At 40.6% G+C, this 13,498-nt stretch overlaps 1 protein-coding gene across 1 annotated transcript in view; it reads left to right on the top strand.

Annotated features, from left to right (window-relative positions):
• The window catches only part of LOC148837347 (protein unc-13 homolog B-like), a 141,577-nt gene that overhangs the window by 98,385 nt on the left and 29,694 nt on the right, over positions 1-13,498 (top strand). The window contains exons 4-6 of the mRNA XM_088910220.1: positions 1,953-2,070; positions 3,548-3,671; positions 8,448-8,521. Coding sequence (XP_088766346.1) covers positions 1,953-2,070; positions 3,548-3,671; positions 8,448-8,521 — 316 coding nt within the window. The remainder of the gene's footprint in view (positions 1-1,952; positions 2,071-3,547; positions 3,672-8,447; positions 8,522-13,498) is intronic.

Genomic DNA, 13,498 nt, shown 5'->3' with positions numbered 1-13,498 from the left:
TATTTACAGGGCTTTCCAGGATAGTTGTGGGTTCAAACCCTAGATAATATACTGTACTGCTGTGTACCCTTTAACCAAATTGTTCCAGTAAATTGCCTAGTGATATAAATGGGTGTAAATGCAAATCACTTTGGATAAAATAATTAGCTAAATATTGTATGTCAAGTTAAAATCTTTCATTTGATCACTAGTCTAGCACCAGTTTGGTCAGAGAGTTGTTCATATGAAATTAAATCTGCCATCTTGTTCTTTATCCTGGTGCTATTGTGTCAAACCCTAACTGGACATCTTGATAGGTCATGCCTTTTTTTTCTGGTACTGCATGTATTTTAGGGTCTGCTTCTGCAATTAATCAACTATTAAATTAAATGTACTCTTAACTATAATTTAGTTAGTTTCTCCCCAAGAAGACAATATCTGAGCCAGTTCCCCATTAATGCTCCAGTGAATTGGAGAAAGCTACAAGGTTATAGTGTTATTTCTCTCGTGTCAGTTGTTAGTGAGATTCAGTGTTGGAGTGTGGTACTGTAGGTGTCTGATTTGTAGGCTCTTGTTTTCTCAACCTGGGTCTACTGTTTTCCACCCTCACACATGTGTAGAGAAACGTGCTGAGTTATTATAATGAGTGGCTGGGATGCCTTGAAGGAGAAAAAGGAAAAAGTAGGTCTCTAATGTTTCTCTCTAGTGAAACTGACTAGACAGTATTTCAGGAAAGCTGAAATCCTGAATTATGATGTCTCTCTCAGAACAAACCTCTGGAGAGCCTGACACTTTGAGTTAAGTCTGCTCATTACATCAAGCTGTTAATGTTTCCTAGCACATGGGCTCAGAAATTTGACATGCCTGTCACATCTGGGAATTTTAGTCCCAATGGTAAAAGAGCCTGCATTAATTAGTAGTACTCCTTAATTAAAGTATTGATGTTTTTGACATTGGTACATATACTAAAGTGATATATAACCATGGCTAAGCCTGATTGTCTATAACTAGATAACTGTATTTGTTCAGTTTTGCAGGGGTATGCAATCTGTTTTGGATGAATTGCTTTTGGTTTGGTAAAAATTAAAGCCGTGACTTCATATGACAACTTTCCATAAGCGCTTTAGGGGTTAAAATCTTTTATTCCCTATTTCTTTAGAATAACAATCGTGTAGTACAGTTTAGTTTAGTATAATAAATGTGTATAACAATGATCATATTTTATTTTATGCAAAATTTCAAAGAACTGTGCTTTATTTTAATATCTAGTTGTTACTATTTGGATTTTACAACGTATCTTTTTATCTGATTTTTTGACAATAATACACATCTGAAGCAACAGAATCAGTTTTTCCGCTTGAAAGGGGCAGTAAGTGAGTTGGGGAGTGGCACTAGCAGTGCCAGAAAAGCCCATGCAACAACGCAGGAGTGGGAGGAGCCGCGGCGAACACCAGGAAAGATCGCTGCCCTGTCTGAGGGGGCAGGGGCTCCAGTGTGAGGTCGGCAGAAATAAAGGAAAAAGAAAAACGCACCACTTGGAACAGAGCTCTCGTCTGGACTGTCCCTGTTTAGTGGGGTCCAGACTGGAAGATAAGGAGAGTGAGGTCAAAACAGAAGAAAACTCAATAAAAAGAAACAAAAATGCGGCCTTAACGCTCTCTCCACTGTCCCCTTTCGGGACTGGCGCTAGAAACTTCTCTCCTTGCGGGGGTTCGCTCGTCCCTCTGGGGAGCTGCTCAGTGCGTCTTAAAGGGCTCCCACAGCTGTGGCTCATCCTGAATGGGCCAGCCCAGCTGTGGTTGCTAAGCCAGTGCGTCGCCCTAAATCCAGGGCTCCGCCTCCACACTGGCCACGCCCCTGCGTTATGCCACACGTATGTTTCACTGATGGAAAGCAGGGCCTTGGTTTTGCTCTCTGGGCAGGGTCTCCCTCACACTGTGCTATGCGAGTCTTCTCCTTCTCTCTCTGTGTAGTGAGATCAACCGCCTGGACCTGGGGCTGATTGTGGAGGTGTGGAATAAGGGCCTCATCTGGGACACCATGGTGGGCACTGTGTGGATCCCACTCCACAGTATTCGTCAGTCTGACGAGGTGAGGTGGCCCTACTGAACTTCAGTACGCACAACAAAAGGGCACAAAGCAGACCTCCAATTTATTTGTCATGACAGTTTCACCTGAAAAATTCAAAGTTGAGCCATAAAAAGACACAGGCACATGCAACATCCCAACATTTCATTTTAAAGTTCACATAACTGTACACACAGGTCACATGCTGATCTTTTTATGTAAATCACTGATGTAGTTTCATCTGCAAAAATTGGATGAATTTCGAATGACAAAGTTCATTTGAGTCCGTAACACATTCCGTACAGTTGTCACTCTTTGCAAGGTCTAGATGAGAGAGAGAAAAAAACTCCTTTTCTAAAAGATGTTAAATTGCTCTCCCTTCAAAAAAAAGGGAATAGAAAATAGGAAGCTCTGAGATACATTTCATACTTAAAGCTTTCGCTGCCATCTGGTATATTTAACCACTCACTTTGTTTTTCTCTATGCATGTGCTGTCAGAAGAAAGGCAGTGGCGTGTTTAGATTGTCTAGTGTATTCTGGATTTACAGATGAGGAATAAACATTCACAGAAGGCACCCGTCATCTCAAAAAGAAGCGTTTCTGGGCTTTTGACTGTTTCATATTATCCAGTACTACTGTGCAGTAGAAAGGAATTTTCACTGAGTGCAGAAATGTATCTCAGTGCAAATTAAGCTAAACCTTTTTATTTAAGCAACAAAGGCACTATTTTGGTGTTCACATGGGGCAATTATTAAGGACCTTTCATTTTAAAATTCTTGAGTGTTGGGAAGTTTTTACTTAAAAAAAACAAAACGCGTGTAAACTTACAGCCTTAACTCCAAGTGCTACAAAATATGGATTCTTTCTGCCTGCGTGTATTTATTAGATTTATTATTAATTATGTTTTTTCCAATTAATGGGTCAAAATAAGTGCACCACTAGACAACTGACTTGAGGGACTTTTTTTAACCAATGTCTTGGCTCTTACTTCACACTGCTGTAAGTACATGTTCTATGAAACACATGGGATGCAAACAAACACAACAAGCATATAACATTGCATGGACTCATTAGTAAATGGAAGTGAAATTGCCATTCAGCAGCTTATTAAGTTGGGTTGGAAGGGTTGCTTCTCGGAGTCAATGCAGAACAGAGGTGAAAGCTGTGTAATTGAGAAGTGGTATAGACTAATTGAAAGAGCCATAAATGTGATGATCTGGAATACAAACTTCGTGAAGGTGTCAGTCGAGAACAGAACTATTAGCTTGGAGAGAAATGAGCTTTAGTGGTAAAAGTAAAAGCTCAGGAGTATTAGAGTGGCTTGCCAGTGAGGTACAGGAAACCAATAGAACCAGCGTGTCTGCAGGTGAAGGTGCAGGAGCCAGTAAACTGCTATTTTATCAAGGCATTGGGAAGACATGTAGCCTGAAGTTCAACGCTGCGGGTCTGAGAGGTTCTTTGAGCGGAGACCTGGGTTTGGCAGTGTTCTGACTCCCTGCAGGAGGGTCCAGGGGAGTGGGCTGCGCTGGATGCTGAGGTCCTGATGAAGGAAGACGAAATCTACGGTACTAAGAGCCCCACACCTCACCGTATCCTGCTGGACACACGCTTCGAGCTGCCGTTCGGTGAGAAACCTTCCTTCCTTCACCTGTCTGTGTTTTGACTGCTGACTCAGCCATGTTGTCATCACTATGAATGTGTTTTGGCTGCTACTTTTAGCCAAAGCGACATGCTTTTGCTAACATGTGTTGGTACCAGTGTATAAGGCTGGATTTCCTTGTGGTGCTTTTCTCAAGGATGTGACGGCAGCATCCTCAGTTGCGAATGGAATCTGAGCCTTTTTGTTGTGAGCATTGGGGTTTTCACTTTATAAGTTCTATAAAGGGAATAAAAGAAATGAAAAAAATACCTAACTCCCATTGGGATACTAAATAAAGTCCTTGTGCGATTCCTGTTTGAACAGTCAGTAAACTAACCCCTTTGCTGATTATCGTAAGGCAATGTTTAAACATTTGTTTGTGCTTAATAGCATTTTATCCTTTTAACTGTTCTCCATAGGTGTCACCCTCACAGTTCCTTTGTCTCTGTTTTTGTTTCTCTTAATTCATTTCATTCTGTTTTATTTTTAAATAGATTCTGCAGTGTCTATAGCCTTATATCACTCTTAGCACATCACTGTGGGAGAACTCAAACAAAAAGCCAAGAGATCTCTGAAACAACACAAAGCAAATGCAAGTAGTCAACCTAGGCTATCAGTTGGCCACCAAGAGTCCCCTAACTTCTTGGAAGTAGTTGTTTTAAACTGGTACAGCTGCAACCCAAAGGACTACAAATGTTGCCATGGTTACAAGGGGGTATAAATATTTCCACCTCCTGGGACAATTGGGATACCCCATCTATCACCTTGACACTTCCCTGTCTTAGTCCTGGAGTCCCACACATCTGCTGATTTGAGCCCCTTACTGAACTGAACCCCTGAATTGAACTAAAAACTCTTCTTCTGTTTTCATCTTTTAAGTTTGAGGTTGTGTTTGAAACACAGTACTTAAAAGGCAGCCTCTAACATGTTCAGGTGCTGAAAACAAAGCCTTGAAACTCTTATTACTTATTACTTACTTATTACTTTTATGTGAAATAAATGTTCAACCGTGTAACTGATGGTACATTAGGTACAACAAGCAACGGGTGTATAGTCTCCCCTAGACACCCAAGACTGGGAGCCCTGGAAGGCGTTCATGAGCAAGTTGAATCCTTTTCCTTGCTCTCAAGCAAACGTGGTTTTAAAGACACATACTGTATGAGGCCTGTTGAACTGCAGCCCAGGAGGCTCAAGATTGGGAAACCCTGTATTGTGCAAAGTGCAGCTTTTGTATGTAGACATGAATAATCCTGTGTAAACGTTTACCAGGTCAGTTGACAGCAGAATTGCATGTACAGTGACGACCTGGTCAAGGTATGGACAGAGCACAATGAAGGGATAACAGTCATTAAAAAAGAGCAGAACGGGGCAGTGTTCACAAGTGCAAGTGTCAGGCAGAAAGGATTTAATCATACAGAGGAAAAATTCAAATACTTGATCAACTTTTGACTGGGTAAAAATCCTGCACTACTGGGAGGAGCCCATGACATGTTTGAGAAAACATTTAACATGGTTCAGCACAGACAGAACCGGCTAGAGAAGAGAAGGGTAACACTGATCTTTTAGTTTTGAAACATATCGTAAACACATAATAATAACCATTCTTGCTTAAAGTCAGGAACCACACACTGGCTCACCACAGCCCTTTGTATTCTCTTCACGTTACACTGAGAAAGGAACGATTCTGTGCAGTTTATTAAACATTCTTAAAGATGGAAATGTGTTTCTCTGCAATAGTCTGATTTAGGTTTATGATACAGATTTTCAAATGAGCCTTTTAATGCTTATCAGCAATGAACTCCCCAACTTTAATCACACTAAAAGAGGCCTGTGCAAAGACGGCTACACAAGACAGCTACAGTCGCACCAGATGTCACCAGAGGGCCTCAAAAATAATTTCTAGAACTTTACTGGGGGATTGTTCTACAAGACTTTCCTTAAAACATAGATGATTTGTGTGGGCATGCCAACATAGGTGCTTGAAATCCAATAGAACAGCATAAAAGTTTCCTTAGAAAGGAGGGTCAGCCTATTTATGGACTCACAGGTGAGAGGTGGCTGGTGAATCTTTTTCAAGCAGCAGTGGCTAAAGACATCACTGTGGTTTCAGACTGATTTCAGACATGGTGAAAAGGTTCTGACCTTTAAGCCACCAAGGGCAATTACTGTATAAATCTGGAAAGAGGCAGGTAGTAGTTCTTTGGCTACGGAGAATAAACGTGCGCTGTCATGGATATCTAGGAACAGGGTGGGCATGGGGGGCCGTCAGCACGCTGACTCCAAGGGAACAAGCAGAGTTTAATGTCATGCTGGAAAGCTGAAAGTAAGAATGAAACAACGTTTTGGCTGTGGAGTCTTCAGGTGTGTGGCAACAGGAATACAAGACTGAGGGTGTGTAGGAGGACAACAAAAAAATGTGAGAAGAGAAAGGGGGAGTGGGAGGAAATTGAAAATTGAAATTGGACAGTCTTCCTCGCTTCACCTACCAGACTTTCTTGTCCTCCTTACCCAAACCTCAATTTATTATTGCTGCTTTCTCTCATTCTGCCACACACCTGAAGACAAGTCCACAGCCAAAATATTGTTTTCTCTTCTTATTTTTCTGCATTTCAGTGTTGACTCAGTCTCTGTTCCTATATAGCAAAGAATATCAAGTAAGATATCCCGTAGCTGTGTGGCTCCTGAGTGGCTCATGTACAGTAGTAAAGGTGTGAGCTTAGATACCGCTGGTTCGACTCACTAAGTGACTGAGACTGGGATTCCCCAAGCACTGTCAGGGTAAGTGGGTGATACCTGTCCAGTGTCCTCTTGATTCTTGGAGCCAATAACTCTTGGAGCCAGTAACTCTGCACCTTACCAGGTGCTTTTAAGCTTTCAGAAGCATCAGTGGGAGACCCGTTGCTCCTCTAAACAGCACCACCTCTACCGTGTGGCACTGTGGAGCTTACATTGGGTCTAAAAGATGACTGGCACTTCCAGGTGGGCGTGTCAGGGAGTATGTCCACACATCCTCATTCTCTCTATGTCCAGTTGATCCAATAAGTCAAATCCTAAAAGCTAATCGCTTTTGCAGACATCCTGTGAATGCTAACACTTGCAAACACGATTGCCTGTTGATCACAGATGTCATTGGCGATTGGACAGCAGTGATGTGAGAAACGAGATCTCAGCAATCATCAGAAAGGTAGTGCATTAACAACAGAGGTGCTTTTAACAAGGAGAAGGACATTTCACATGTCAGCATTATGAAACTGTAGTGCTGGGTGTGCTCCTTTTGTAACCTTTTCTCAGTAGAATAGATGTAAATTATATTCTTATATGCAGGAGAGTACAGTAGATGCTTTCATGTAACATCCCAGTTATGGGCCTTGTCCTATTAGAGAAGCTCTCTTATGTAAAGAAACGTCAAGTTATTGGGCTTGAATTGTCATCTTAATTGGAGCTCAAGGCATTAAAAGTACCCTATTTTTTGTTACCTCTGAACTGAAGACAAACTGATGCTATTTTTGGCTTTGCAGCAGGTATAGAACACAAAAGGAAATATTTCTGTCTCCTGTAAAAGTCTTTGTTTCCCAGAGCATCTCTTAACGTGACAGCCCCAGTGATCCGAACAAGGCTCATTGATTAATTGAAATGTCATCGGGGTTGAAACAGCTACACTCAACTTACTGCAGCTCACTTCTATTAATAAATAATCATCTGAAGTTCTAAATACCAGCTCTACGTTGCCAACTGTCAAAGTTCAAGCACACATTTGTCTCTATTAAATGTGACAGTACCTGTATGTATGTTTTTCATTTATGTTGTGTAGAAAATACTTATGAAACATTATGTATTTTTTTAATTATGGGTTGACTGTTCAGTTCCCCAAAAACATTTTGGTTTGTTTTTATATTTCCCAAGGCACTAAGCTGGTAGTTTTTGCAGAACTCTCTGGAAGAACAAGGATGATGTTAGTGGTAACTGGTAACTGGAAGTAAAGACTATACAACAAACACTAAGAGAATGAATGTCAGGCAGGCTTTTAAAAGCCCTGCTGCAGTCTTATGTGAAGCTACAGGACCGATACCCCCGTTTCTTTACGAGAACCATGTAAAAGGTGAAGCGGTGGAAAGGTGGTTTGTTGTATGATGGCTTTGGCGTCTTGCTATTGAAGTTGTGCCCATTGATCTCAATTTTCCCAGCAGCCCCCTCTTTGATCTCCATCCTTTGATGGTGCTTTGTTTTTAGGCTTCATCAGAGCAAAGTTCACCCTCGGTATGGCCTTCATCCCAGGACTGTCATCCCTCTGTTTGAAGGGGGGGCTCTTGTAGAACAGTCTTATGATGAAACAAAGCCACATGTGACTCACATGATGCTGCAGTTCCCAAATAGGTTGTATAAAAATTCTTCAACACAGCTGCGTGTAATTTATTTAGCATGCACCATACACCCGATTTTCAAGTCTGGGTTAGGCCCTCGAACATGGGTACAAACCAGAGCTTGAAGCTCTGAAAACGGTTTTTCCTATAATGCCATATTATTTTTTTTTGAAAATGCTGTTTTACACTGTTTAGGCAATGCATGTTTATTTTGTTTTTCTGCTCTTCATTATAATCCATTATAGTCCTGTATGGTTTTTTATGTTCATAAATGCCAAAAACCTATAATACATGTATTTATACAACTGAAGTGTTATTTAATAATTGATATTACTCCCAAGTGCAAAGTATTGTAAATATTATATTGTTCAATGAGTAAATTATTTTCTTCTACTTTTCAGATATCCCTGAAGAGGAAGCCAGGTACTGGACCAGTAAACTGGAGCAGATAAACACCATGAGACTGCATGACGAGGTACAGGAAACTCATTCTGTTGAGCTGGATCCCTGCTAAACATTGAACACTTCCCAGTTGCAGCTAGCCCTGCAGCAATCAGCATCTAAACTGCGTTTCTAAATGCAAATTCTGAGTGATTGCATTCCTACATATATAATCTGACTTAAAAAAACTGATTTTTTCCAATGTTAATCAGTACTTGGCAATTATACTGAGATTTTGTGAATTGTGTAAAAAATGATCAATACCATCTGACTATGAGAAAACCTGTTGTGATATGTATGTGCTTCTGAATTTGGATGTGCAAAGATGCATAATAGTCATAGAGGTTTCTTCGTTTTTAAGAATACTGCAATTATACTTCTGTTTAGTGAAATAGTAAGGGATCCTGCCTTGGTAATTCTTCTGTGAGGAACATTATGGCGTGAGGTAGAGTATAAAGGGCCAAATTATTCACCATCACTGAACTCCAGCAGTTCAGTTCTCTGGTAATGATTTACTGGAGGAGGGACTAACTTAGGGATCACTTTTAGACAGTGACAACTACTACAGCTTCTCATACACTAGTTCATCATAGAAAAACCATAAACCTTTATGTAGTAAATGATGCCAAAAAAAAGACGCAATTCATACACCCCTAGCACAGTGAAATGAGTTAACATCACCGGGCTGCAGATATATGGATTCCCTGCCCTTGAATATTGTCAAAAAGGTAGAGTTTTCTGATGAAACTCTGTTAAAGAGTAGAAGGGATGATAATGGAAGGCAACCAGCACTTTTATTCCTTAATTGCTACAGCTCATTAATTAAACAGTTCTAATTTTTGTTGTACACATGCATTTTTATTGAAAAAACAAAGAGGCAATGCTTAATTAACAGCAAGAAATAGTTACAGTTTTTTGGTAAGGAAGCTAAAATACAGGCTAAAACAGCACAGCAATACGTTTTTTCACAGCTTAGGAAGTTAATCAAAGCTGTTGGTTTTGGTCACTTATTTTTGCCTCTCTTTTCTTACTGACTAAACAGTGACTGTCTGGAACTGTTGTTGAAAAGACTTAGAGAATATCATTGTTTTGGCAGTGTGAAGCAGTGGCTTAACATTAGTCTTCACACAGTTTATCTTAAGAAGATTCTGTTTAATCCATCTTGCTCGTAACGTACATAACTCATTTATACCCCCACAGCCCTTTGTGTGAAGAAGTGCTGCCTGTTCTTGCTTTGAAATGCACTTCTACTTGTGTCCTCTGATTTGTGTTTTGCTGTTTATCTGATGAAATCCGTTGGGTTGCATTCTCATTTTTTCAAAGGATTTTGAATGCTTGGATCGGGTCACCGTGATACCCGTCTGTCTTCCCCTCAATGGGTTTTACAGTTTTCTGTCCTTTCCTTCACTCAGTAAACTTCTCTCACTCTCATTCCACTGCTGATAAGCCAACAAATAAATCTCCAGGGGAACCACTTTGATCTCGCCCCCTCTGTGGCATGACGTGGGGGCGTGTCCAGTGTGGGGGTGGAGCCCTGGTAGAAGGGCGGAGCCTTGCCTTTGTAGTCCCAGCTGTCCCGGCTTCTAGATGATGAGCCACAGCTGGGCAGGTCCTATAAAGGCACACTGGACACCCCCCGAGGGGACGAGCAGGGGCACCCCCGGAAAGGGGAGTTTAGCACGAGGGAATTGCACTCGCGTAAGGCATTCTTTTTCTTTTCTTTTTGCCTGTCCCATCACGTATTTTCAGCGGGGCAGGCATACACACCTTTTTCACACACAGGTCTTGTTTTGTTCTTGCCTTACGCGCCCTGCTCCACCAGACTGGACCCCGCTAAACAGGGTCAGTCCAGTCTGGTCACCACCGTGCTAGCGGCTCTTGTTTTCCCCCAGGCTGGACCCTGTGACATAGGGAAAGCCCAGCCTGGAGGTCACAAGGCACAGCGGTACACAGTTCTTTTTGCCTTTTTGTTTATTTCTCACCTCTTTTTGTGTTATTTTTGGTCCCTGTGGACCTCACACTGGTGCTTCTGTCCCCTCACCTGGGGCGTTGGCTTTTTACCGGTGCTCGCCGCTGTACCTCCCACTCCTCACTGTCACACTTCTCGGAGAAGAGAGCTCCTTCCTCTTCCTCTATTTCCCATCCATCTGCTTTTCGCTCCCACTCTCAGTGGAGTTCTTTTCCTTTGTCAATCAACTGTACTCCAGGGATGACCACTCTCCCGGTTTCTGCTCCTTACTCTGCTTCTATTCCCTTGGGGCAGATCCCCCTTCTCCCCCTCCAACTTTCCAAGCAAACCAGTAGGATGTCATGATCGACAGCTGCACTTAAATTCAGAAGGAGAAGAATATTGTGACCTGCAGTTCGGGGCACATTTGCAAATCATAAACTGCCCTTATTAAGGTAGTTGAGGTGCTGTGTTTTTTTCTCAACCCTGACTGACTACAGTAGGTTCAATGTTAGATTGCATCTGAGCTGTCACAGCCCATTCTATAATTTTTATAAGAAAAGGCAGATTGGAAATAGGGTGGTAGCTACAAAGTACCTGAGCATCCTGGCAAAGTTTTTTCATAATATACCTGTGATCGCATCTCATGATGACACAACCATACATTTTGAATAATCTCATTTTCTCCTGCCTCCTGCATTGTAGGTTAAAGTGTTTCAGTGAATGAAGTTGGAGAAAAGCTTGTAAAGGATGCAGGATGCAGGATTCATCAATCTGGCTGAAAGTGAAAACCACAACTGCATAACTTGCAAAGACACAATCCCCTATGAACAGCAGATCATACTTTTGTTGCTTAATGTTCCAGACAGCAAAAGATGGATGTCTCAGAACTTTCATCTGTTAAACGCCAAAAAGACAGATGTTTTGATAGTACTTAGCAGACTAAGACTTGGGTGATCTGTCTCCTAAACTAAAAAAAAAATATTTTGACACATATTGGAAAAAAAATCTAAAATAACAAAGGTGAAGTTATTCTTTTCTCTTCCTAATTCTGGTGAAGTATTCCATGGTTTTATCTCAGCCAAACTGCACTACCGTAATGCTGTATTTGTTGTTGTCTCTAGGCAAACCATACTAATGTTACAGCTCAAGCAGGTGCTAGAGTCCATATTTAAACAAAAGAAAACACTTTGTGAATTACTTCTGGAATGGCTGCCCTACACAGAATTCCCATTAAACTTGGAGTTAATTTATTTTTTTGCCTGCATACAAAGCACTCAGTGCTTTCACTCTGATCCTTTTTTTAAATTGACAATTCTAAAGATATGCTAAGGACTTTTCTAGAAGAAGGCTTTATTAAACTTTGTCTTTACTTCTGTCTTTTGTAGCTGATTAATTTGTTCTGCCACTTACTTTTGATTCAATCAAATAAAATAATAATGTTAAATGTACATGAGAAACCGAACCTTAATATCACTGGTAATATATTGGTGCCACATACCAGAATCAAATTTGTAAAATCCGTGCATAAAAGTTATAAATGGTTTTCTCCTCTGGAGTTAACATCTCAACGAAGAACTTCATTAAAAGAAAAGAGACAGACCAGATCATTACAGCGAAGGGGCAGCCTCTCTATTCATATTGTAGGTTATGAATTAGCATTAATGGTTTTTAATACTTGACGCCGAGTGTCATAAATTACTGCTAATTTATTATTCTGTGGTTCATTAGTGGAAGTATTAGATTGTTTTAAGCAAGATTCAGCAACTTGTTCCTTGTTTTAAATTTACATCGATCTGTACATGGTGCATAGTGCAAAACTTACCTGTAGCTCGAGATTTTTATTGTAATTACAGCTCAGCCCTTGCTCTTGTATTTACTTTCTTTGGAATAGAAACTAATACTCAAAGTCGGTCATATTTGAGTCATAATGTTGTGGTCTATATCAATGTTTTTTTAAACTCCTTGAAACCGACCATATACTGTAATTGCAGAAGATCTGCTGTGAATTGTTTTTGGTGCTTCATCTTTCTCCCATTTTTTGGCTCAGCAATGCTACTGCATGTCAGCATAAATAAAATCCATTTGTAAATCAATATTTTTTCTCGCAGTAATGCTTGGTACTGTAGTTATTGTCGTTGGTAGTTAATGGTAATTACCAAAAGGTGTCATTGGCATATCCTCGATAATGCAGTGGTCCTCAGCCTTCATCCCGAGGCAACCCTACAGTATGTCTGCTGGTTTTTGTTTCAATGGAACTGTTTATCGCCATTGATAATTGATCCCTCTAAATGATCTACTTCTACTTGCTTGTATACCTGTTTTTGCTTCCTACTTCAAGTTTGTTTTCCTGCATGTATAATTCTGTGCAGTCTTTCCTTAACGTCTTTCTTCAGCTTCTTTGCTTCCTTATCCCTGTCTAAAAGTGCTCTTGGCAGGGAATCAATTTGTGAGGAATACCTACGGGTAGGAATGACATTGTATCAGACACTACAACAGTGAGCCATTTCATCTTTTGTAGAGCCCTGGTTGTTTTCTGGTGTTCTGTAACTTGGAAATTTGTAGAGGGTACGATTTCAGATCCCATTTCACTTTTTGGCTGAAAGTCATATTTTAGAATTTTTAAATCAATTAGCCTGTAATTCAGAGTTCAGCTGGAACAAAACCTAGAGTAGACAGTTGTCCCCCAGGACCAGGGTTTAGAAACACTGATATAATGTATTTACGTTTCCTTTAATCTTATTGATCACAAACCACATATGTGGAGTATTTCTGTAGCTTAAATTACAAAGGACACTAAGTTCTGTCCGCTCTGGAGTCTGCATTGTTATTGAAATAGCTTGAAGAACATATTTACAGTGACATGCTTAGGGAGAACTCTGCTTTCTAAAATGTAAAACTGTGAACCAGAATGGGTCTTCTTGTTCTGTACTGTGCCAAGGTGTAACTCGAGATACATCCATTTCTTACTCTAGTCTGCCCTCTAGGTGGACTTTTGATTACTGCAACACGTGAAGAGAAAAACAGTGTGTTTTTGTGACCAAAAAACTCAAAATGCACAAA

Source organism: Atractosteus spatula, chromosome 3 (assembly GCF_055471065.1).
Source record: "Atractosteus spatula isolate fAtrSpa1 chromosome 3, fAtrSpa1.hap1, whole genome shotgun sequence".
Taxonomy (NCBI): Eukaryota; Metazoa; Chordata; class Actinopteri; order Semionotiformes; family Lepisosteidae; genus Atractosteus; species Atractosteus spatula.
Note: the sequence above shows the minus strand (reverse complement) of the source record. Positions and strands in the feature narration are given on the sequence as shown.